At 42.0% G+C, this 23,300-nt stretch overlaps 1 protein-coding gene across 1 annotated transcript in view; it reads right to left on the bottom strand.

Annotated features, from left to right (window-relative positions):
- LOC126329207 (SET domain-containing protein SmydA-8) overlaps positions 1-23,300 on the bottom strand; it is a 215,557-nt gene that overhangs the window by 79,790 nt on the left and 112,467 nt on the right. Inside the window, exons 4-5 of the mRNA XM_049996134.1 lie at positions 12,691-12,873; positions 91-317 (exon numbers count right to left, since the gene is read on the bottom strand). Coding sequence (XP_049852091.1) covers positions 91-317; positions 12,691-12,873 — 410 coding nt within the window. The remainder of the gene's footprint in view (positions 1-90; positions 318-12,690; positions 12,874-23,300) is intronic.

The raw sequence follows: 23,300 nt of genomic DNA, 5'->3' as shown, positions 1-23,300 counted from the left end.
AACAATGCAAGTTATGGGAGTGGTGCGACAGGTTACTTGTGTGAGGTTTTGGTGTGAATGGTGCAGCAGCTTGCGAGGGCGGGTACTCACCGAGAGGGTCGGCGGAGAGCAGCACGCCGTTGTCGCACTTGCTGCACTTGAGCGAGCTGAGGTGGGTGCCCAGCTCGGTGGGGTCCTTGCAGCGCTCGCAGCAGCACTCGAAGAACTTGCCGCGCGACAGCATCTCTCGCCGCACCATCGTGGGGTCCAGGGAGTGCGTGTACGACGTGAACAGCTCGCCGCCCGCCGGCACGCGCACCGTCACGTGCAGCTTCAGCCTGCCGCACCACCAACACCGTCTCCAACAAGTTATCTCTTATTTCTTTTATACACTATTTCCTCATCACTTTACACACATCGATCAAACCCAAATTACAAACTACCAGCCGGCCGTTGTGACCGAGCGGTTCTAGGCGCTTCAGTCTGGAACCACGCGACCGCTACGGTCGCAGGTTCGAATACTGCCTCGGGCATGGACGTGTGAGATGTCCTTAGGTTAGTTAGGTTTAAGTAGCTCTAAGTTATAGGGGACTAAAGACCTCAGATGTTAAATCCCATAGTACTCAGAACCATTTTACAATTTACTCGCGAATATCTCAAACGAACCAAAACATAAAAGCAAGTGTTGCCTACATCTTTGCTCTAATCCACTGACTGCCATAGTCCACTTTCACACACACACACACACACACACACACAAAAACACACACACACACACACACACACACACACATGCAAATGTACACGCAAACATACATATACACGAAATTTTAATTTCTGTGTGGGATACTTTGCCTCAGAAAAAAACTTCAATCCCCTAATTCTGGAAAAATCCTAGTTTTTGGGCGGTTTATGTGCTGGCGTAAGTCACCGCCAGCACACTGATCGGCAAAGATGAAGCACGAAGATCGGCAGTAGGTGCTCGATAGAGCGCACCTATCAAGAAAGAGACCAGAGACACACCGACAAGCATCAAGCCCTCTCGACAGGAAGCATTTAGGCCGCCTACACTGACTGCAGGGCGTGACTAACTCACACTCCAGTTTGCGTCTGTCAGTCCACTAGCAGAGTGGATCACAGGCTGGGTAGTACTTATATACCAGAATTGTGACTATAACAAGATTACCGATATTGTGTGCAACAGGACTGTTACTGGGGAGCTTCTACCACAATTTATGGACTCTATTCCAGTTAAGTAGCAGCTGCCTGTTCATGTAAATAAAGACCACGTTAATCCACATGTGCATTTGTGTTGTAGAAAGAAGATACTGGTCAACAATAACAGCATGCTCTCCCTTGCTTTCTACAATACAACACTCTACAGTAACGATGACTATACAACAGTGGCGACGAGGATACTACAGTTTCCCTTGTTTACTAGGTGAATACTAGGCTTGGAAATCTCTTCCGAAATATTCCCATCTGGGAAACCCGTGCCCCACTCCCAGCCTAATGGGACGACTGGCTGAAAAAAACAAAGTTGTACAGCAACCCACTCAACTTCGTTGAGTAAGGAATGTTCTTGTTGTTGTGGTATTCAGTCCTGAGACTGGTTTGATGCAGCTCTCCACGCTACTCTATCCTTTCACCTCCCAGTACCTACTGCAACCTACATCCTTCTGAATCTGCTTAGTGTATTCATCTCTTGTTCTCCCTCTACGATTTTTACCCTCCACGTTGCACTCCAGTACTAAATTGGTGATCCCTTGATTCCTCAGAACATGTCCTACCAACCGATCCCTTCTTTTAGTCAAGTTGCGCCACAAACTCCTCTTCTCCCCAATCCTATTCAATACCTCCTCATTACTTATGTAATCTATCCATCTAATCTTCAGAATTCTTCTGTAGCACCACATTTCGAAAGCTTCTATTCTCTTCTTGTCCAAACTAGTTATCGTCCATGTTTCACTTCCATACATGGCTACACTCCATACATATACTTTCAGAAACGACTTCCTGACACTTAAATCTATACTTGTTGTTAACAAATTTCTCTTCTTCAGAAACACTTTCCTTGCCATTGCCAGTCTTACATTTTATATCCTCTCTACTTTGACCACCATCAGTTATTTTCCTCCCCAAATAGCAAAACTCATTTACTACTTTAAAGGTCCCATTTCCTAATCTAATTCCCGCATCAACACCCTACTCAATTCGACTACCTTCCATTATACTCATTTTGCTTTTGTTGATGTTCATCTTATACCCTCCTTTCAAGACACTGTCCATTCCGTTCAACTGCTCTTACAAGTCCTTTACTGTCTCTGACAGAATTACAATGTCATCGGCGAACCTCAAAGTTTTTATTTCTTCTCCATGGATTTTAATACCTACTCCGAATTTTTCTTTTGTTTCCTTTACTGCTTGCTCAATATACAGATTGAATAACATCGGGGAGAGGCTACAACCCTGTCTCACTCCCTTCGCAACCACTGCTTCCCTTTCATGCCACTCGACTCTTATAACTGCCATCTGGTTTCTTTACAAATTGTAAATAGCCTTTCGCTCCCTGTATTTTACTCCTGCCACCTTCAGAATTTGAAAGAGAGTATTCCAGTCAACATTTTCAGAAGCTTTGTCGAGGTCTACAAATGCTAGAAACGTAGGTTTGACTTTTCTTAATCTAGCTTCTAAAATAAGTCGTAGGGTCAGTATTGCCTCAGGTGTCTCCGTATTTCTACGGAATCCAAACTGATCTTGCCCAAGGTCGGCTTCTACCAGTTTTCCATTCGTCTGTGAAGAAATCGCATTAGTATTTTGCAGCCGTGACTTATTCAACTGATGGTTCGGTAACTTTCACATCTGTCAACGCCTGCTTTCTTTGGGATTGGAATTATTATATTCTTCTTGAAGTCTGAGGGTATTTCGCCTGTCTCATATATCTTGCTCACCAGGTGGTAGAGTTTTGTCAGGACTGGCTCTCCCAAGGCTGTCAGTAGTTCTAATGAAATGTTGTCTACTCCCGGGGCCTTGTTTCGACTCAGGTCTTTCAGTGCTCTGTCCAACTCTTCACGCAGTATCATATCTCACCATTTAATCTTCATCTACATCCTCTTCCATTTCCATAATATTGTCCTCAAGTACATCTCCCTTGTATAGACCCTCTATATACTCTTTCCACCTTTCTTCTTTCCCTTCTTTGCTTAGAACTGGGTTTCCATTTGAGCTCTTGATATTCATACAAGTCGTTCTCTTTTCTCCAAAGATCTCTTTAACTTTTCTTCTAGGCAGTATCTATCTTACCTCTAATGAGATAAGCCTCTATATCCTTACATTTGTCCTCTAGCCATGCCTGCTTAGCCATTCTGCACTTCCTGTCGATATCATTTTTGAGACGTTTGTATTCCTCTTTGCCTGCTTCATTTACTGCATTTTTATATTTTCTCCTTTCATCAATTAAATTCAATATTTCTTCTGTCACCCAAGGATTTCTATTAGCCCTCGCCTTTTTAGCTACTTGATCCTCTGCTGCCTTCACTACTTCATCCCTCAAAGCTACCCATTCTTCTTCTACTGTATTTCTTCCCCCCATTCTTGTGAATTGTTCCCTTATGCTCTCCCTGAAACTCTGTACAATCTCTCTGGTTTAGTCAGTTTATCCAGATCCCATATCCTTAAATTTCCACCTTTTTGCAGTTTCTTCCGTTTTAATCTACAGTACATAACCAATAGATTGTGGTCAGAGTCCCCATCTGCCCCTGGAAATGTCTTACAAATTAAAACTTGGTTCCTACTTCTTTGTCTTACCATTATATAATCAGTCTGATACCTTTTAGTATCTCCAGGGTTCTTTCATGTATACACCCTTGTTTGATGATTCTTGAACCAAGTGTTAGCAATGATTAAGTTATGGTCTGTGCAAAATTCTACCAGGCGGCTTCCTCTTTCATTTCTTACCCCCAATCCATATTCCTCTTCTACGTTTCCTTCTCTCCCTTTTCCTACTACCGAATTCCAGTCACCCATGACTATTAAATTTTCGTCTCCCTTCACCATCTGAATAATTTCTTTTATTTGATCATACATTTCTTCAATTTCTTCGTCATCTGCAGAGGTAGTTGGCATATAGACTTGTACTACTGTCGTAGGCGTGGGCTTTGTGTCTATCTTGGCCACAACAATGCGTTCGCTGTGCTGTTTGTAGTAGCTTACCCGCATTCCTATTGTTTTATTCATTATTAAATCTACTCCTGCATTACCCCTATTTGATTTTGTATCTATAACCCTGTATTCACCTGACCAAAAGTCTTGTTCCTCCTGCTACCGAACTTCACTAATTCCCACTATATCCAACTTTAACCTATCCATTTCCCTTTTTAAATTTTCTAACCTACCTGCCCGGTTAAGTGATCTGACATTCCACGCTCCGATCCGTAGAACGCCAGTTTTCTTTCTCCTGATAAAGACGTCCTCCTGAGTAGTCCCCTCCCTGAGATCCGAATGGGGGACTATTTTACCTCCGGAATATTTTACCCAAGAGGACGACATCATCATTTATTCATACAGTAAAGCTGCATGCCCTCGGGAAAAATTACGGCCGTAGTTTCCCCTTGCTTTCAGCCGTTCACAGTACCAGCACAGCAAGGCCGTTTTGGTTATTGTTACAAGGCCAGATCAGTCAATCATCCAGACTGTTGCCCCTGCAACTACTGAAAAGGCTGCTGCCCCTCTTGAGGAACCACACGTTTGTCTAGCCTCTCAACAGATATCCCTCCGTTGTGGTTGCACCTACGGTACGGCTATCTGTATCGCTAAGGCACGCAAGCCTCCCCACCAACGGCAAGGTCTATGGCTCATGGGGGGAAGAGTAAGGAATGATAGGTGAAAAAATGCGATCGAGGCTCCAATACTGCAGCAACCATTCAGCCTTTTTGCTAGTTGTAAACACAGCCGCACCTAATTTTGAATGATAGTTATTTGGGGTCGAATATGGAGGAGTAGTAACATGACCAGTACATTTCCTTCATGCGTTACTGGATGTTATTATTTAAGCGACATTTCACGAGTCGCGTTATACTCTTAATTATTAGCCCTATTTATTATGCGTTCCTGGACGGACTCCCATTTTCAGTTGTCGACATGTATGCCAATAACAATTTCGACCAAAACCTCACAGTTATAGCGAAATCTTGTTAAAAGTATTGGTTTCTCTGGTACATCAATCCTTAAACTAATGATAGGGGTGGGATTTTCGTATCACGAGGTGTCAAGATTGCCGCATAGAACGTTGTGCCAAAGCATTTTCCCATGTGACAACACTGTCGAGAAGCTGTAGCAGTGCAAGACGTTCGGTTGTGGCGCTACTCCGCTTAAACTGACGTTAATTTACTTAAACTAAAGGGCAATGTAATGTGGAGTGAAATGTTCATTTGCGAGATGCATTTCATAATTTCCACAACGAAGCTCTGTCTCGGAATCTCGCAGAAATCCTAAAGAGATTCTGGTCATACATAAAGCACACCAGAGGCAAGACGCAATCAATACCTTTACTGCGCGATAACAACGGTGAAATCACTGATGACAGTGCCACTAAAGCAGAATTATTAAACACTGTTTTCCGAAACTCCTTCACCAAAGAGGACGAAGTAAATATTTCTGTATTCCAATCAAGAACAACTGCCAAGATGAGAAACATAGAAGTAGATATCCTCTGTGAAGCAAAGCAGCTTAAATCGCTTAATAAAGGCAAGGCCTCCGGTCCAGATTGTATACCGGTCAGGTTCCTTTCATAGTATTAGATACAATAGCTCCACATTTAGCAATTATATACAATCGCTCGCTCACAGAAAGATCCGTACCTAAAGACTGGAAAATTGCTCAAGTCACACCAATAACCAAAAAGGGAAATAGGAGTAATCCGCTGAATTACACGCTCATATTACTAACGTCGATTTGCAGTAGGGTTTTGGAACGTATACTGTGATCGAACATTATGAATTACCTTGAAGAAAACGGTTTATTGACACATAGTCAACACGGATTCAGAAAATATCGTTCTTGTGAAACACAACTAGCTCTTTATACTCATGAAGTAATGAGTGCTATCGACAAAGGATGTCAAGTTGATTCCATATTTCCAGAAGGCTTTCGACACCGTTCCTCACAAGCGTCTTCTAACCAAACTGCGTGGCTATGGAATATCGCCTCAGTTGTTCGACTGGATTCGTGATTTCTGTCAGAAAGGTCACAGTTCGTAGTAACAGGCAGAAAGTCATCGAGTAAAACATAAGTAATATCCAGAGTTCCCCAAGGAAGTCTTATAGGCCCTCTGTTGTTCCTTATCTATATTAACGACATAGGAGACAATCTGATTTGCCCTCTTAGATTGTTTACAGATGATGCTGTCATTTACCGTCTTGTAAAGTCATCAGATGACCAAAGCGAACTGCAAAACGATTTAGGTAAGACATCTGTATGGTGCGAAAAGTGGCAGTTTATCCTGAATTAACAAAAGTGTGAAGTTATTCACATGAGTACTAAAAGATATCCGGTAAATTTCGATTACACGATAAGTCACACAAATATGACTGTAAATTCAACTAAATACTTAAGGATTACAATTATAAATAACCTAAAGTGGAACGATCACATAGATAATGTTGTGGGTAGAGGAAACGAGAGATTGCTGTTCACTGGCAGAACACTTGTAAGGTGCAACAGGTCTACTAAAGAAACCGCTTACACCACGAATGTCCGTCCTATTCTGGAGTATTGGTAAGCGGCATGCGATCCGTACCAGGTGGGACTGGCGGATAACATCGAAAAAGTTCAAAGAAGGGCAGCACGTTTTGTATTATCGCGAAACAGGGGAAATAGTGTCTTAGACATGATACGTGAATTGGAGTGGGAATCAGTAAAATAAAATAGACAAAAGAGTTTATCGTTGCGACGGAATCGTCTCATGAAATTTCAATCATCAGTTTTCTCCTCCGATTGGGAAAAAATTCGTTGGTACCCACCTACATAGGAAGAAGTGAGCATCACGATAAAATAAGAGAAATCAGGGCTCGCACAGAAAAATTTAAGTGCTCTTTTTTCCCGCGTGCCATTCGAGAGTGGAACAGTAAGACAGCTTGAAGGTGATTCATTGAACCCTCTGCCACGCCCTTTATTGCAAATAGCAGAGTAATCACTTAGATGCAAATGTAGAATGCTACTACTTCCTACGTCTATGGACTTCATTTGTAATGGAAAGAGTGAAACAGTTGATTAGGACTATTCTTGAGGTGTGTATTATTTTACTCAATATTTTATATTAGATAACTTCTAACCTGTCATCCATCATTTTCAATAGCACTGCAAATGCAACGATCATAAGAGTTTTCAGTGTATTAAGCACATTTTGCGAGTCACAATCGGCAATAGCGTTTAACATCTTTTTCATACAGGTACGAAATAATTTTAAAAAACGGCTTATTATAGTTAAGTGACACGAGTATAATTAAATTGAAGTTTGGTTAACTGTCACACTCTGATCAGAATGTCAGGATGAAAACGGAAAAAACTGAATACACACCATTTCCGAAAATCTCGCTAATGATATACTCATCGTCTTTGCTGTATATATACTGCACAAAATTTTTCCAGGAGAAGAGTGTAAAACCAAAGCTTTTCTTATATTTTCCCGATTGTAAAATGCTCTCTTCTTGCGTTTGACGAGACATTTAATATGTTTGCATGTAAAAACTTTATCATATTGTGTTATTAAACGCAGACATCTCTCATTAGTGTTAGTAGTATCTTGATTTTATCCGCTTTTTCTGTTTCTATGCTGTAATCAGCTTTTTTCTTCTTTGGTGACAGAGCAGCTGGTGTGTTTAGTATTCGTTTGTGAGTTTAAAGAGCGTACCTTATATTATTTATTTGCGATACCTATTCACTTGAGGACGGAACATCATCAGAAATGTCTTTGATAAGAAGCAATGTAGACACTGCAGTCAGTTTTAAGATATTCTGTTGTAGAAGTTTCAATTGCTCAGGCTGTGGATCTCGTAAATAACCGTCCTCTTTCAAATACAAGCTACAGATAGTAGCATTTGTAATGTGATTGCCATCACTTCTTCCGCAGAGTTGAACCCACCGAGCACATGTTTCTGGGTCTTTGGGAAAACTGTGATAGGTAATACTACTACTTTTAATTTTCTTATTACACAGTAGTTTTCACATAAAGCCATAGCATAAGCCAGCATTATCATTGTCATACAGAACAAACAAGCTCGATAGAACACAAAAATAACGAGCAGCAACCGAAGAGCCCCCGCGAACTGAGCAGCGCTTCTCGACAGTGACGCAGCTGGCAGAACGGAGAAAAATCCCGGTTTGCGCACGGTCGTTGTTCTCTGCCCCCGCTCAACCTCTCTGACGAAGTAATAAGATGCACGACAAAGATAATACACGCAACATGTAACAAAAAAGTCATACACCGGAAGGAAGGTGGAAGAACATCAGGTGTTAGCTTTGACCAAAGATAAACATAGACAGGGCATGCCTCCGCTATCTCGGTAATACGATGCTTTGAAACCCACCCCCCCCAGTCACGTGACAGGTGGAACAAAACGGAGTCTCTGCCATTAACTGCAGTGAGATGTGGATCTGACATATTTTTTCTTTTTCAGGCGAAGTAAAGCGTACAACTGGAGTGACACAACAACTGAGTGACGTACTGTGTTAATATTATGTTTGCAGCAGTACAGTTAACGAAATTCATGGCATCAGCGTAACTGAAGATATTATTCCGACCACTATTTTTTATTGGTCATTATACGCGAAACATTTAAATTATGGTGATTGATTAACAAAGGATTTTGGCGGTCAAGGCAAAAAAGATTCTAACAAAGATTGAGATACTGTATCTTTCCGTTTATACTTGTTACAACTGTCAAAATTACTTTTTCTCCAATGAATCATCTTCTTTGCTGTAATGTGCACCATCTGGATCACCATCCACACTTAACTAGAAGAGAATGCCTGAGTGTGGTACGAAGCGCATCGCTAACTGACGATTCCTAAGAGATGTTTATAAAAATGTTAAAAAAATAAAAAATGGCATCCGATTTTAGACATAACATTCAGTTTTCCCATAAAAATGCGTTTGCTTTTACGATTTTTAAGAAAGCCGGTGTGGGTATTAAAAAAATATTGAAACAAGAAGCAGAATTTATCACAAAACATTGATTAATCAGAAAAATATCATGATTCAGATAATATTAACATTTTGCTTCCTAAAAATCTTTGTCATATCAAGGGCAATGCAGACAAAATGCATCGCACGTTTCACTGTCCGATTAAGGTAACAATTCTTTCTCATTTCAGTTAAATGACAACTACCTATTTTTTCCTCTAGAGGCTAAAGGCGGACGAAAATAAAATCTGGTGACACAGCATCTGGTTTTAGTTCTCTTCTGATACAAAAAGGCTTAGTATGAAAAAAAAATCCTTCGAAAATGTTGACACGTGTCGGTTTGTATGAACGCTTGCCATAAAATTTTTCCTCTTCCGTGTAACATCTTAACTTTTCTTCGTATTTCATCTGTGGGAAGGTATTCCTAGTACTACTTCATCTGTAGGAACTATTTCTAGTATTCATGATTTCGTATAAACGAGCTATTAACTTCGTATCTTTGACAGAAATAGAGTGAAAGAAAGACAGAAAGTACTTTTACGAGACAGATATAGAAGATAAAGCTGTCATCAACTTGAAGGTTGGTCTGAGCAGTTTCCTGCTGGTATGCCGTTGCCTTTATCTGATCTTTAAATTGATTTACCTAGCCATTCATAGGTGCTTTTCACATTGACAAATATGGCTTAAAAAAAGGCCGTTCGCAACTGCATGGTAACGATATTATTGCTTAGCTTCAGTCTAAAATCAAATAACTTGATTTCGAAGAGTGTGTTAGCAAACTTGACACATGGTGGACAGAAACGGTCTGAAAAGCTTGTAAGGGTGTTGCAGGGTAGATTGTGCTGATAATTAACTATTAAGAAAAAAAATTCGATACGTCACGGCGTTTTTCGAGATAACTGGCATTGAAGTTAGCCAATCAAGCCGTTGCGGCCCGCCAGAGGCGGTGCTCTTCGTTTGGTTGCCTAAAAACAAGAGAAAGATAGAAAAATTGGGAATGGGACAGTAGTAAGGCTTAAACCCTGACACTAATTGTACCTGACGGGTTTGAATTTGCGTGCGCAACGGTCTGATTGACTAACTTCAATGATAATTAACTCGGAAACGGCGGAATGTATCGAATTTTTTCCATTAAGACTATTTCCCAGCATTCCTACCCTTCAACAAGCTTTTCGGACTGTTTCTGACCACCTTGTATGCATAACGAGAAATTACTTCCTTTCACAGACGTTTTCGTGCAACCAGGCACTGCACAACTGTTCACTATTACAAACAAATCATTTTGAATGAAAACACTGGGAGTGCTAGTCACACAGTTTTAGATATCACCTCGAAAAAGTCAAACTGCAACGATGAACATGATGACGGTGTTAGTCCTTAGCTATACATTCAGTCATAATGCGACACTTCCATCTCAGTGATGGATGACTTGACTGGGACCTTGGTTGCAGGAGGTTGTATTTTGGCTATTCATGGAGAGTTAAAACTCTAAAATCAAACCATCGTCATTTCTAAATGACTGCCACGCAATCATTTGTTTATCTGTGGAAAAAGAAAGAAGGCACTGGCTGCCACGTCGGAGAAATACGGAGGTCAAGGCAAATAAACTCGAACAAGAAGCATGTGTGTGTCTGTGCCCTGCTGGGCCTTGCCACGGAGCAACACGTCCCTTCGGACAGCTTTGGACAGCCTCTTGCAACCTCGTCAGAAGATTTCGGTATTATGCTCCTCTCATGGTTCAGGAGATTTCAGTATTATGTTCCTGTATGGCTTACCTCTTGCGAGAACAATCTGTTAGGACCACACCACCACGTCACAAGAAACACTCAGTACCACCTTGTCCAATGACGGCTGGTTCTCCTTCTTTTCGACGTTGGTCAACACTACAGGCGTCGCTCCTTTGTCTCGAGGTCACATCGATATACACAGCATTCGTCGACGGCCATCAGGAGGCTAAATAATTCACGTGGATTGGTCTGACACAGCTGCAGTATATTCGCTGCCGCGTCTGTTTGGCTGGCTATGCCAGTCGCGGAAACCAGTGAGCAACGACCTCTATAACGGTGAAAATGTCGTGAAATAGGTGAAATCTGATGCGTGACGCATTTTCACTTTTGTGATACGCTGGTCTTGGAACCAGAGCCTTCACTTTTCTTGTGATTTCCTGTTCTTTGCAGAAAGATGATCTGCCATTTCTTTTTTCGTCGTGTTCCTGATCGAACATCCATTGCTATGGGGTGGACAAGTTTATGGATACTTGTAGTGTGCAGAAATAGAAACCAGGGCCTTCGAGAACCACCAGGACATCAGAAAACGTCGAGAAGGTAATGCAGGCGATTTTCAATTCGCCCCAGCGATCACACGCAAACATGTACCTGCTCTTGCAATTTCTGATCGCACAGTAATACGAATTCTTAATGAAGCCTTGAAATTTCGCCCATACACACTGGCAGTGGCGCACAAGCTTAATCCACTCGCTTTTGTTTCACGAAAAAAATTGTACGTGGAGCCTTGATCGAAAAGCTGTGCCATGACGTCATTGTGTTCTTCAGCGGTGAGGCACATTTTCATTGGTTTGAATGTGTGAATACACAAAACCTGCTATATTGGAGAACTTTATGAGCACCTCCTGCATACATAACGTGTGACTAGTGTTCATCATCCACTATTGCCGTCGGTGGGTCGTGGTTGTTGGAAGAGAACGATAGGTCATTTACGGTCACATCTGAGCGTTATGTCCGCTTGACTAGAAGTTTTTTTCTTCCCGAACTTGAAGGAATGGGTGTGGGGGATATCTGGTTCCAACAAGACGGCGCCACGGCTCACATGGTACGAACGTCAGTGACCCTCTCGCGCGAAAGCGTGTCATCTGTTTCAGGGGCGATCTTCAGTGGCCAGGACGCTCGCCAGATTTAGCGTCAACAGTTTTTTATTCTGGGGCTATCTTGATTTCGACTCTCAAAATGCACTGAGCAGGACGGTGGCTATCTTCAGGATATCATTTTCATAACCTAATGAAAACTTTAAATGTAGCTCTATGTAAAGAGTAGAGAATAAAACTCGTATCTCCAACACATTCTGTTTTATAGTTTTTTGAAATAAGGAAGCTCCTAAGCTGCACCATCTATACTGGTCGATTGTTGTCCTACTCTTCCGCCAACTCAGCATGTCGTAGCGTTGTTCAAATATCTAAACAAAGCTACCGCGTAATTCTCCACTTTATCAATAGGCTACACCATTTAATTTTTGGTGCTCTAACGGCATGCTACGGTACTGTTTCGCTGGTATTTTCAACATTTAGCACTACTGTAGACATGTCCCTGCAAACAGACAAGAAATTAATTGCCTAACCTTTCTTTTTCCAGTGATATTTAAAACTTTGTAACCACCCCTTGTACAACAAAAAGAAAAAAAATTAACGATTGCTCCATAAGCTGTGTGCAACTCGTATCGCCCATCAGTTTATTGAGATGTTGGTGTCAGTACACAAGCAGGGCTTTGGTACTTGCAGTTTATGTGTCTGGGCTGACCTGTGCTGCTCGCCAGTCTCGGAGCGCGTGGCGATGGTGTGTCCGGTGTTGGCGATGCAGTTGTGGGACAGGATGGCCGTCTGCGGGTAGAGACCGCGCACCAGGGCGCCGTTCTCGCAGCGCACCTCGAAGCAGTTCACCTCCAGGATGCCGCACACCGTGTGCACCAGCTCCTCGTCGAACCTGCGGGCGGCGCCACACTTCAGACCACGACACAGTCCGTCTCAACCCCAGCACCGCGGATCACAGTCCACTACAATAAGCACACTGCTGACCATTAAAACTGCAACACCAAGAAGGGAAGGCAGCACTCAACAATTGTCAGACTATCACGAAGTGTACTACTTGCTTGAATATGCAGATAATTAGCATTTCAGACGAACTGTTTTAACGGACCTTTTCCTTCCTTGTTCCACTGTCTATAAGTTAGATCGTATTCAAGCCCTACTCCTTTGTCCACATGCTAAATTTAGGATCTACAGGAGGTTCAAATTTAAAGTTAGACAGAGATCGTTAACAAGTACGAACAGTGTTGGTACTTAGCTTTTACGATGATGGCTTCGTTATTGTCTTCATAGTATATATTGGCTTCGTTGAGTCTAGGAGTGATTCCGCTGAGAGCATCCCGTGGTTTCCTTTATGTTTGGATGAGGCTAACTGCTTTGTCTGGTAACATGTGGTATTTTGTCTTTTAGAGAAAAAGAGTTATCTCAGTTAATGCATATCAGCATTCAATGAATCTTCTCACATTTAACAACACTTCTATACAAATATAAAATGAAACTTCTTGTCTTTCACAAAATTTACAATCAAGCTTCTTCCGCCATATCTATATCACAACCTTACCCAACCGACGCTAGTGATAAAAAGACCTCGAACCTTATGTTCCAAAGATCCATCTCGTACTGACAAGACCAAAGATGACAGTCTCTTCGAGTTGTTAAACTCGAAGCCAAAGACAATATCTACAGAAAATATTGCATGTAAAGAAATTACAGAAGTAAATAATTTTACGTTTCTCACAATTACCAAATTGTTTCGGGCCATTAGTTTAAATACGGAGGAATGCAGGAGACTCAGTGAACAAAGAACGTTGCCGCATTGCATCCGACTTTGTCATATAGATTCAGAACCTATCTTGAGGCTACAGGGTGTCGCTGGTACAGGACGGGATCACCTCTTTTTCTCATAACCGGTGACCAGACAGCAGTCGTCAAATTTGTAACGTGTTAAGGCTTGTGGCTGTGCCCTGTCTTCGAGATATTCGTGACGTTATCTTTCAACAACATAACACAACCCTCAAGTTTCCCGTGCTGTATAGACCTACTTCGATGCAGAGGGTATTCGACTTTTATCCTGGCAGGCACGTTCTGCAGATTTCTCACCTACTGAAAACGTATGATCAAGGGGTGTCGAGAAATTGGCATGCTATCACTCTCTAGCCACTATGATTGATGAACTGTGGAATGGAGTTGAAGCAACGGGGAACGATTTATCTAAGCTCAGTTTAACGCTATGCCCATCTGCGTTAGAGAGATTGTTGCTGCCATGTGTAACAGTTGTCTCTATCTAATTTCACACTCTTTATCAGTGGTCCACAAACTTTCTGAGACCATTCATTACCCCTGAGTGCAATCACGTATTAGCTAGTATCCCCTCGCCGCTTCCCCACACCACCATCAACAATGGTACCCAACTAAAATTTAGAATGAACAGAGTTTTCTTTAAATACTTTTATTTTTACAACATATGGTACATGCTTCTTGTGGATGTTTTATTAAACCACGAAATAATGACTCAATGGCGCTAATGGTATTGCTTATTTCTAAAAACTATTTTTTATAGTCTGATGAAGCAATTCTCGGGGCATCGTGAGTGCTACCTGCAGCTCTTTCTTAGGAAATGAAGCTAATTATCCGAACTCTGGGCAGACAGCTGTCAGAAAACATGCTTCATCCTCACCCTATATCCCTATTTAAAATCAATGAAGTTAAATTGTGCACACTAAACTTATTTTTTGTAAGTCACTTGATTATTGGAATCCTTAGTTCTGAATTGACAGAACCTGGAACACTTCAGGCTACCAATGCTTTGTACCTAAACACTGTCAATAATAACGATAATAATAATAATACGGCATCGGCCCTACAGTGATGTATTAACCATTACATAGTTACCGTTGTGTTGTATTGTCAATTACTTTGTTTGTTTGTGTGAAGTAAATAAAGAGGCTATTTCTAGTATATTGCGGGGACTGTGCACAACTCGGAGGAAGCATTTTCATGAGATATTTAAACATATGTGACATATGCATGTCTCAATTTTACTTCCATAGTTGCATGGGGCAAAGTATATGTGTAGTGGGTGGACTGTGTGAGTAAGGTATTCATACACTCGTTTCTGAAGCTGTTACCTTCACCACACTGTATTACACGTTAATGAAACAAAAAAAACTGTACTTATTGGGAACTTACGTAATCTGTATCACAGCCTTAGAAATAGTAATAACAGTAACGATCTTTTAAAAATCATTAAGTTCCATACACCAAACACAAGTGAACTGTTTCGTTATTACTCCTCAGAATATTTCATTTTACCCCTCAGGGAGTAATTACCTCTAGGTCTGGAGCTAACCTCCTGTATGGACTGTCAGCGTGGCGATCATCGATGCGTCTTCGCTTCACGCGGCAGCAGAGAAAGGCGCGCCAACACTTTCGTGCCGACACAAATAGACATACACACAGGAGTGGCGCAGTGAGAAGAATTCCATTACTTTAAATCCTTCCTGGATTTGAAAATTTAATGGCCAGAAGCGCATTTAGAAAACACCCCTTTCACATAGACTCAGCCCGACACAGATTAGATAGTAGCGTACCCTTGCGGAGTGTCTCTAAATCCTCTTTGGCAGTTCGATTTAATAAGGGAACCAAACAATCTAGAATGGGCCGCAGTCGTCACACGCAAGCGGTGTTCTGCATATACATTGTGCGCTCATCCAGATTCCATGCAACCAATCTAACTCTCCCATTCAGTTTCACTATTTCTCCACTCGACTGTCTGTCTCGTTGTAACATATCATTCCGTAGTATTGCTTTAAGATATCTCAACAATGTTATGATCACATACTGTTCCTTTCAGTTGTTTGTAGGCGTTATGTGCCTAAATAGCAAAACTCATCCACCACTTTGTGTCTCATTTCCTAAACTATCTTCCTCAGCATCGCCTGGTTTAATTCGACTACATTCCACCATCAGCGTGTTGCTTTTGTTGATGTTCATCTTATATCCTGTCCATTCCGAATCTATACACGTTATAAAAATAGATGTGTGTATGTGTGTGTTTGTGTGTGTGTGCTTATGTTTCACACAGGACTGATTTCAACCAAACTTGGTACACCTATCTCTTAGTGTCATTACTGCCAGTCAACAATCGTTTCTGACGTAAGAAGCACCTGCCTATCACAGTTCAGGAGGTATGACATCATAAACAATGAGATGTGTGAAAAACTGCCACATTTATTACTTCTGTGCTACAAACTCCATTCGCAATAAAGTTCGCAGACAGTACCCAGGTATTCCCCTAAATGCATCTACAAAGTTATATTATGGTACTACACGCGGTTCAGGATATGCAACGTCATAAACAGTGAGGTACGTGAAACTCTACCGCATTTTCGAATAGGTTCTTAGGAGAGGAAATGACTTACCGAAAACATACCGGGTGTCATTTAAAAAATTCATACCGCTGTTCATATCTTTGTAAGAAACACAGCTACAACGAAGGCAATCATGCTGATTGATTTTCCCCTGACGGCTAAAGAACATTTGCTTGAAAGATTTTGTAATTTGCATCTGGACAAACAGTTATTTAGGGTGGTAAACACAAAATAATGAAGTAATATTTGGAAAAAAAACTTCAGAAATATCCAGGCAGATACTTATGACTACAATATCAAAGAATCTCAGCTGTAACAGGTCAACTTATACAAATTCCTGGGGGGTGTATCCACTTGCAAGGATATGCAATGGAATGATTGTATAGGTCCAATCATAGGTAAAGCAGCAGAAAGACTTCAATTCATTGGAAAGATACTAGCAAAATATTGTCAGTTTAAAAAGAATACCGCTTACTAAACATTGATGTGACTCATTCTCGAGGCATGCTCAAGTGTCTGGGGCCCACAACACACAGAAATAACAGGGGACATTGAACATATATAAAGGAGGACGTAACAATTGGTCACAGGTTCCTGTGTCAAACGAGAGAATTCACGGAAATGCTGAAAAACTTGTACAGAAGGATGCTGGGAGATGGACATCAATTATCCCGCGAATCGCACTTATAAACACTCAAGAACTAGTGAGGAATCAAGGATTATTTTTCAACTCTGTAAAGAGTATTAGACAAATTATAACGCACTCAGGAAGTTAAAAAATCATTCTCAAGACGCGCAGTATCCAAATCGAACGGGAAGAAACCCTGCACGCAGTACAATGGTGAGTGGCGTCTACCTTTGGTTTGTAGGGTACGGGTGTAGATGAGGATGAAGATGGGTCGCTCCCAAGTGTAATGTTTACTTATTTTAATGTTTTGGAAAGATTTTGCTCTTTTGTCACTTAAATAAAATGGCATCTTTCATAAGATCAATTGCATTAACGTGTCACACTATGTATACTGCTAGACTTGTCCACTTGAAAATGACAGTGCAGTCCAAAGAGATCAGCAGTGGTTTAAACTGTTTAAACTGTTTCGTTGGAAGTAATATCGTTCTTTAATAATTTTCTTTCATCCTTCCGATATTCTGTACAAGAAAGAAACACTTATTTCCTGATGGTGCTTAACTCTAGACGCTAGAGCAGATACGGGCGCCAGATAAAGTACCTCTGTTCCTGTGCTTCCTTAGAAGTATTCCTCGCTGTACACTGACAAGCGAAAACATTATGACCACCTGGTCAACAGCGTGTTGATAAACCTGTGGACCGCAGTACAGCAGCGATTCTGCGTGGGATGCGTTCGACAAGTCCTTGGCAAGTTTCCGGAGATGTGTGGCACCAGCCGTCTACGCACTGGTCACACAGTTCCCATAAATTATGGGCCGGCGGTTTGCTCAATAGCGTCACAACTGAGTTACATCGGGATGAGATAGAGTGACCAAGACATCAACATGAGTTCACTACCGTGCTCGTTAAACCACTGTAGCTCGTTTCTAGTTTTGTGAAACGGACAGTTATTCTGCTGGAAGATGCTGTCGCGGCATCTGAGGAACGCATCAAAGCATGATAGAATGCAGATGGTCCGCAACGATGTTCACGTTGTCCGCAGCTGTCATGGTGCTTTCCATTACTACCCTACAGCATAATACTGTCCCGACATGCCTGCGTCCGTGGCGCGTTGCATGTTTCCAATAAACTTTCGCCTGGATGACGACGTATCCAGACACACCGTCGATCTGGTGTACCAAAAAACGGGATAGACGCGACTAGGCGACACTTCTTCACTGGTCCACGGTCGATTCATGATGACCCATACCAGTAACAATCATAATTGACGATGACGCATTCGGAGGACGACAGTTCAATCCCGCGTCCGGCCATCCTGATTTAGGTTTTCCGTGATTTCCCTAAATCGCTCCAGGCAAATGCCGGGATGGTTCCTTTGAAAGGGCACGGTCGACTTCCTTCCCCGTCCTTCCCTAATTCGATGAGACCGATGAACTCTCTGTTTTGTCTTCTCCCCCAAACAACCCAACCCTCTTCTCTGTGGGCTGAACGGTGTGCTCCATGTGCCGGAACCAGCATTGTACTCCGTAGCCAGATCTGCCACAGACAGCCACGTATACTGATTCACAAAGCGGGAAAGCCCCCGACATTCGCGTTCTGTGATGAGGCGTGAACGTCCAACACCTTGCCGCCTACTCGTTGTTTCGCCATCCCTCAACCACTTTACACTGACGCTCTCGACACTAGCTCACGACCGGCTTCGCCCTTTCCGAGATGCTCATTCCATGCCATAACAATCTGCCCTTTGTCAAGGTCGCTCATGTCAGTGGATTTCGACATTTGCGGCCGGTATCGTCGCCAGCATGATTCCCCATTCGCCCGTAGCACCACCAGGCGTCATTTAAATTCGCGGCGGGAGTGTTCATCGATGAGTATTACTCTGTTACTCACGAACGTAAAGACAGAATGAGACTTTCACTCTACAGTGAAACTTCCTGGCAGATTAAAACTATGTGCCGGACCGAGACTCGAACTGGGGACCTTTGCCTTTCGCGGGCAAGTGCTCTACCAACTGAGCTATCCAAGTTTGGAACGTAGGAGACGAGGTACTGGCGGAAGCAAAGCTGTGAGGACGGGGTTTGAGTCGTGTATGGGTAGCTCAGTTGGTGGAGCACTTACCCGCGAAAGGCAAACGTCCCCAGTTCGAGTCTCGGTCCAGCACACAGTTTTAATCTGCCAGGAAGTTTCAACGTAAAGACATTTTATCGAATTTGACTGCTGCAGAGAATGAACTGTTCATAACTGCATACAAATGTTTAAAAAAGATCAGAGGACAAAAAGTTAGTCAACTACAGCAGAAATCGGGCGGATATCTTCGAACACCACCTCTAGCCCAGATAATGGTCTCAGTTTTGCGAGTAAGAGAGTAGACGAGACTCTTCTGCTATGCCATATCCAGGTAAAGCCATTCACTGATGATTAGATTTGCTAGCCCAGATGCGACGGGGTGCCTAAGTGTTTGACGAACCAGGAACGTATCCGTGCAGCCCTGTCAACGTAGCTACTCATACCGTGAAATACAGGCGTCTTCACAGCATACTCACCATGAAAATGAATGAGAAAGGCCAAAGTTTGGTAACTGAAATAAAGATCCTGATTCATGTTCACGGTAACCTGAATGACTGAGCCCAAGACGTGGTACCAAGAATACCCCCTGCTCCCTAAACACCACAGAACCACCTCTGGCCTGAATGACACCCTCTGCATGTAGCATGTTCAATGCTTCATGGTGCCTTCGGTGCACTGGACGCTCTGCACATCTGAAAAACAGGCAAAATCACAACTCGTTCGACCGCACTGCACGCCTTCAGTAGACTAATTTAGCTACTATGGAGTATCTGTGTTGTTTGGCTCTTGGTTGATGTTGCATTTTTTGTGCCCTGAGAGCAATAGACTTTTACGAGGTATTCCACTGCAAATGTCCATAGCATGCAGTTACCTTCGCAGTGTTCGCAAGGAAACTGATTCAATTGGACCTGCGTTCAGTGACAGCACCAGTTTCTGTCGGTTTCGAAACCGGTTGTCATTGACAAGGTGTGACACTCGTCTCGAGACACTGTGGATTAGCATCTTTTTAGACCACTCTCCTTACGTCGTGTTACAAGCGAGTCGTACAGCATTCCATTGGACAGTTTGTGTTCGAGCACCAACAAGTCTGACAACTTCTTTCACGGTGCGATCACGTTCAAACACGATAGATCATTTTTCTAATTGTCGATCCACCTTGTCGTGCCGCTTTCATAAAACCGAATGGCACGTACAAGCCATTTACTACCATGACTTAGTCTGACAAAGGAGGGTCGCAATTCCACACCATCTACAGTACTGCAACGTTACAAGTGTGCTCTTTTGAGAAGGTGGCAGTTATTTTCTTTTGTGAGCTTATGAACTTCCTGTGGGGAAAAAATTGGGCGCGTGTGAGTAGGTCTCGCGTACTGAGGGTTCAGTACAAACTTATTGATGTGCTCGTGTGCAGACAGTTCATTTCTCCCGTCAGTCCAGAATCTCGTCTATTTTTGCCTGCTACCGATATTAATACTGGTAAGGTATCGGTCCGAGGGATTCCAAGATTTTCGAGTATGTTTTAATTTCAATAATATAAATGAGACATAAAATCATGTAGGAGCCGAGCGACTGTTATTATAATGAGGAATAGTTCTGAATTCAGGCTGACTAGGTCGCTATGGAAAAAGTCAAACATCAGGCAAATAATGACTTTATAGCTCATATGACACGTTTCAGAAATTATCCATCATCAGATATCGAGGAACGATTACTGCACATGGATATGGCGTTTCAAGTTATATGTGAAACAAACAGACTAATCTGCGAATGTTTGCTTCGTATACCAGGTGTAGAAGTATGAAACCGGAATTTGGTTGCAACAATTATACGTCTATCGTTTGAAACTGTTAAACAATATTTTATTCAAAATAATCGGAAGCATCCAAGTCTGGTGAACAGACCGCATATTCTAGTATCTCCCAAATGAACGCATCGATCGTTTCCCTGGCCCGTTTTGCTGCGTGTGATGGGGCGTTATCATGGAGCAATATGACTGTGTTGCCTTTTTTCATATTCCATTCGTTTTTCATATAATGATCGATTTAAATCGATCATCTGCTGTTGGTAGCGATAAGTGTTAACGGTTTCACCAGATTTTAGTAGCTCATAATAAATGACACTCCTATGATACCATCAAACACAGAGCATCGTCCTCTTTCCAAAGCGATTTGGTCTTGCAGTGGATGTCAATATTTTTCCTGTATTCACCCATGATTTACGAAATGATTGAAATGGCTCTGAGCAATATGGGACTTAACATCTGAGGTCATCAGTCCCCTAGAACTCAGAACTACTTAAACCTAACTAACCTAAGGACATCACACACACATGCCCGAGGCAGGATTCGAACCTGCGACCGTAGCAGCCGCATGGTTGCGGACTGAAGCGCCTAGAACCGCTCGGCCACACTGGCCGGCTGATTTACGACGTTTGGGATTCTCAAAATACAGGGTGAGTCACGAAGACATGCAAATATTTTGACATGTTATTCTACAAGTAAAACTAAAGACAAAAACGTAGGTGTGCAAATGTTTAGTTATGGAGTTACGGCTAATAAAAGATTTTGCCTGAAATTTAGCCACTTCACTAATATTAAGCCATCGCAAAACTGTACGAGGTTAAAATAAAGCACGAATTCCATTTATTTTGCTGTTATTGATCTGGTGAATCTAATAAAATATGTCTCTGACGTGTATCTGCAGTAGTTTTCCACACATCCACAGAAGCAAAGAAGTAATTTCGTAATTTCTTTTAATTTATTAACTACTTGGTCCAATTTGTTTTTTAAATTCCAGACAACGGCACAAAGTTTTCAAAAGAAGCCGTAGAGAATTTATTTTTCGAAAAATGGTGGTAACAACGTTAACTGAAACTGTACGAATGTGTCAGATAATCTGCTTTTATTAATACCATAGCACACGTGAATTCATGTTAAACCGAAAAATCCAAAACTCAGTGTTAGGGAAGTTGTATAGTGTACATACAGTTTCACAATATATACACAATAAATGTTCAAAAATGTCTCCACCTAGTTCTAGTTTCAGTTTCACAGGGTTGCTCCTAATATCGCCTGTTGCATTCATAATGTGAGCAATTAATGCCTCACGTGTATTGACTCTGTCCTCATAAAATATGTCTTTCATCCATCCGCATACACAAAAACCCATTGGTGTCAAAGCGGATGGTGTGGGTGGCCATAGACGTGTAGCACCACGACCAATCCATTTCTGCGGAAATATGAATTTAAATGTGTAGTAACGGCGTTGATGAAATGTGGAGGCACCGTCATGTTGAAAATACATTTGCAATCGCGTATCAACTTGAACATCTTCGAACAAGCGGGGCATTTCTTCTTGAAGGAATTGTTAAGTACGTTAGACGTCCTGGGAAAATGAATGGTCCAATAAAGTATGTGTTGATTATACCACATCACACATTTATGCTAAATTGCTGCTGGAAATTGAGTTGCCCTGTTGCATATGGGCTTGCTTCAGGCCATACGTGCTCGTTATGTAAATTGTTTATACCATCTCGAGTAAACTGTGCCTCATCAGTATATAAAATGTATTTGTGTAATTGCCGATTAGTATTTAACCAGTTGCACAACTTTAAGTGAAGGGCACGGTCTCCCGGATGTAAGCGACGCACTTTTTGTTTATGGTAAGGACACAGGTTATTGTTCTTCAGTGTACGTCGTACCTTAGGTTGTGAAACGCCTAATCGTTGAGAGATACGTCGTGTACTGGTACCGGGGCTACGTTGAACAGCATCCATAATATCATCATCTGGTCTTCACGTATCGAGCGCTCGCACTGTTTACGAACGCCAGGTAGACAACCTGTCTCCCGTAACTTTCGAAATACTCCACTAATGGTTCGTGCATTCGGAATCCTCCGAGTTGGATAAAGTACGCGATATTCGTTTTAACTTCAGCCATAGCGTTACCATCACGTTTGCCATAAATAAACACCATATCGGCGTATTCCTCTGTCGTAAATTTGAAAGGGATTCCTATTTCATAAAAAATCTACAAACTACAACACTTGCTACCGCATGTGGTTTCACGTAAATACACTGTTGTTATTATGTTCTTTCACTGAACAATATAGAAAACTAACTCATTTCAAGGTTAGGAACGACTGAAATAACTCACTATCGGTTGCCAATAATGACATAAACATTTCTACATTCTTAATGGAAAGTGAACAAATTTACTTGTACAAAAATCTTTGCTTCTCTGGATGTTCTGGAAAACTACTACAGATA

This window comes from Schistocerca gregaria, chromosome 2, assembly GCF_023897955.1.
Source record: "Schistocerca gregaria isolate iqSchGreg1 chromosome 2, iqSchGreg1.2, whole genome shotgun sequence".
NCBI lineage: Eukaryota > Metazoa > Arthropoda > Insecta > Orthoptera > Acrididae > Schistocerca > Schistocerca gregaria.
This window is presented reverse-complemented; position numbering and strand designations above follow the sequence as displayed.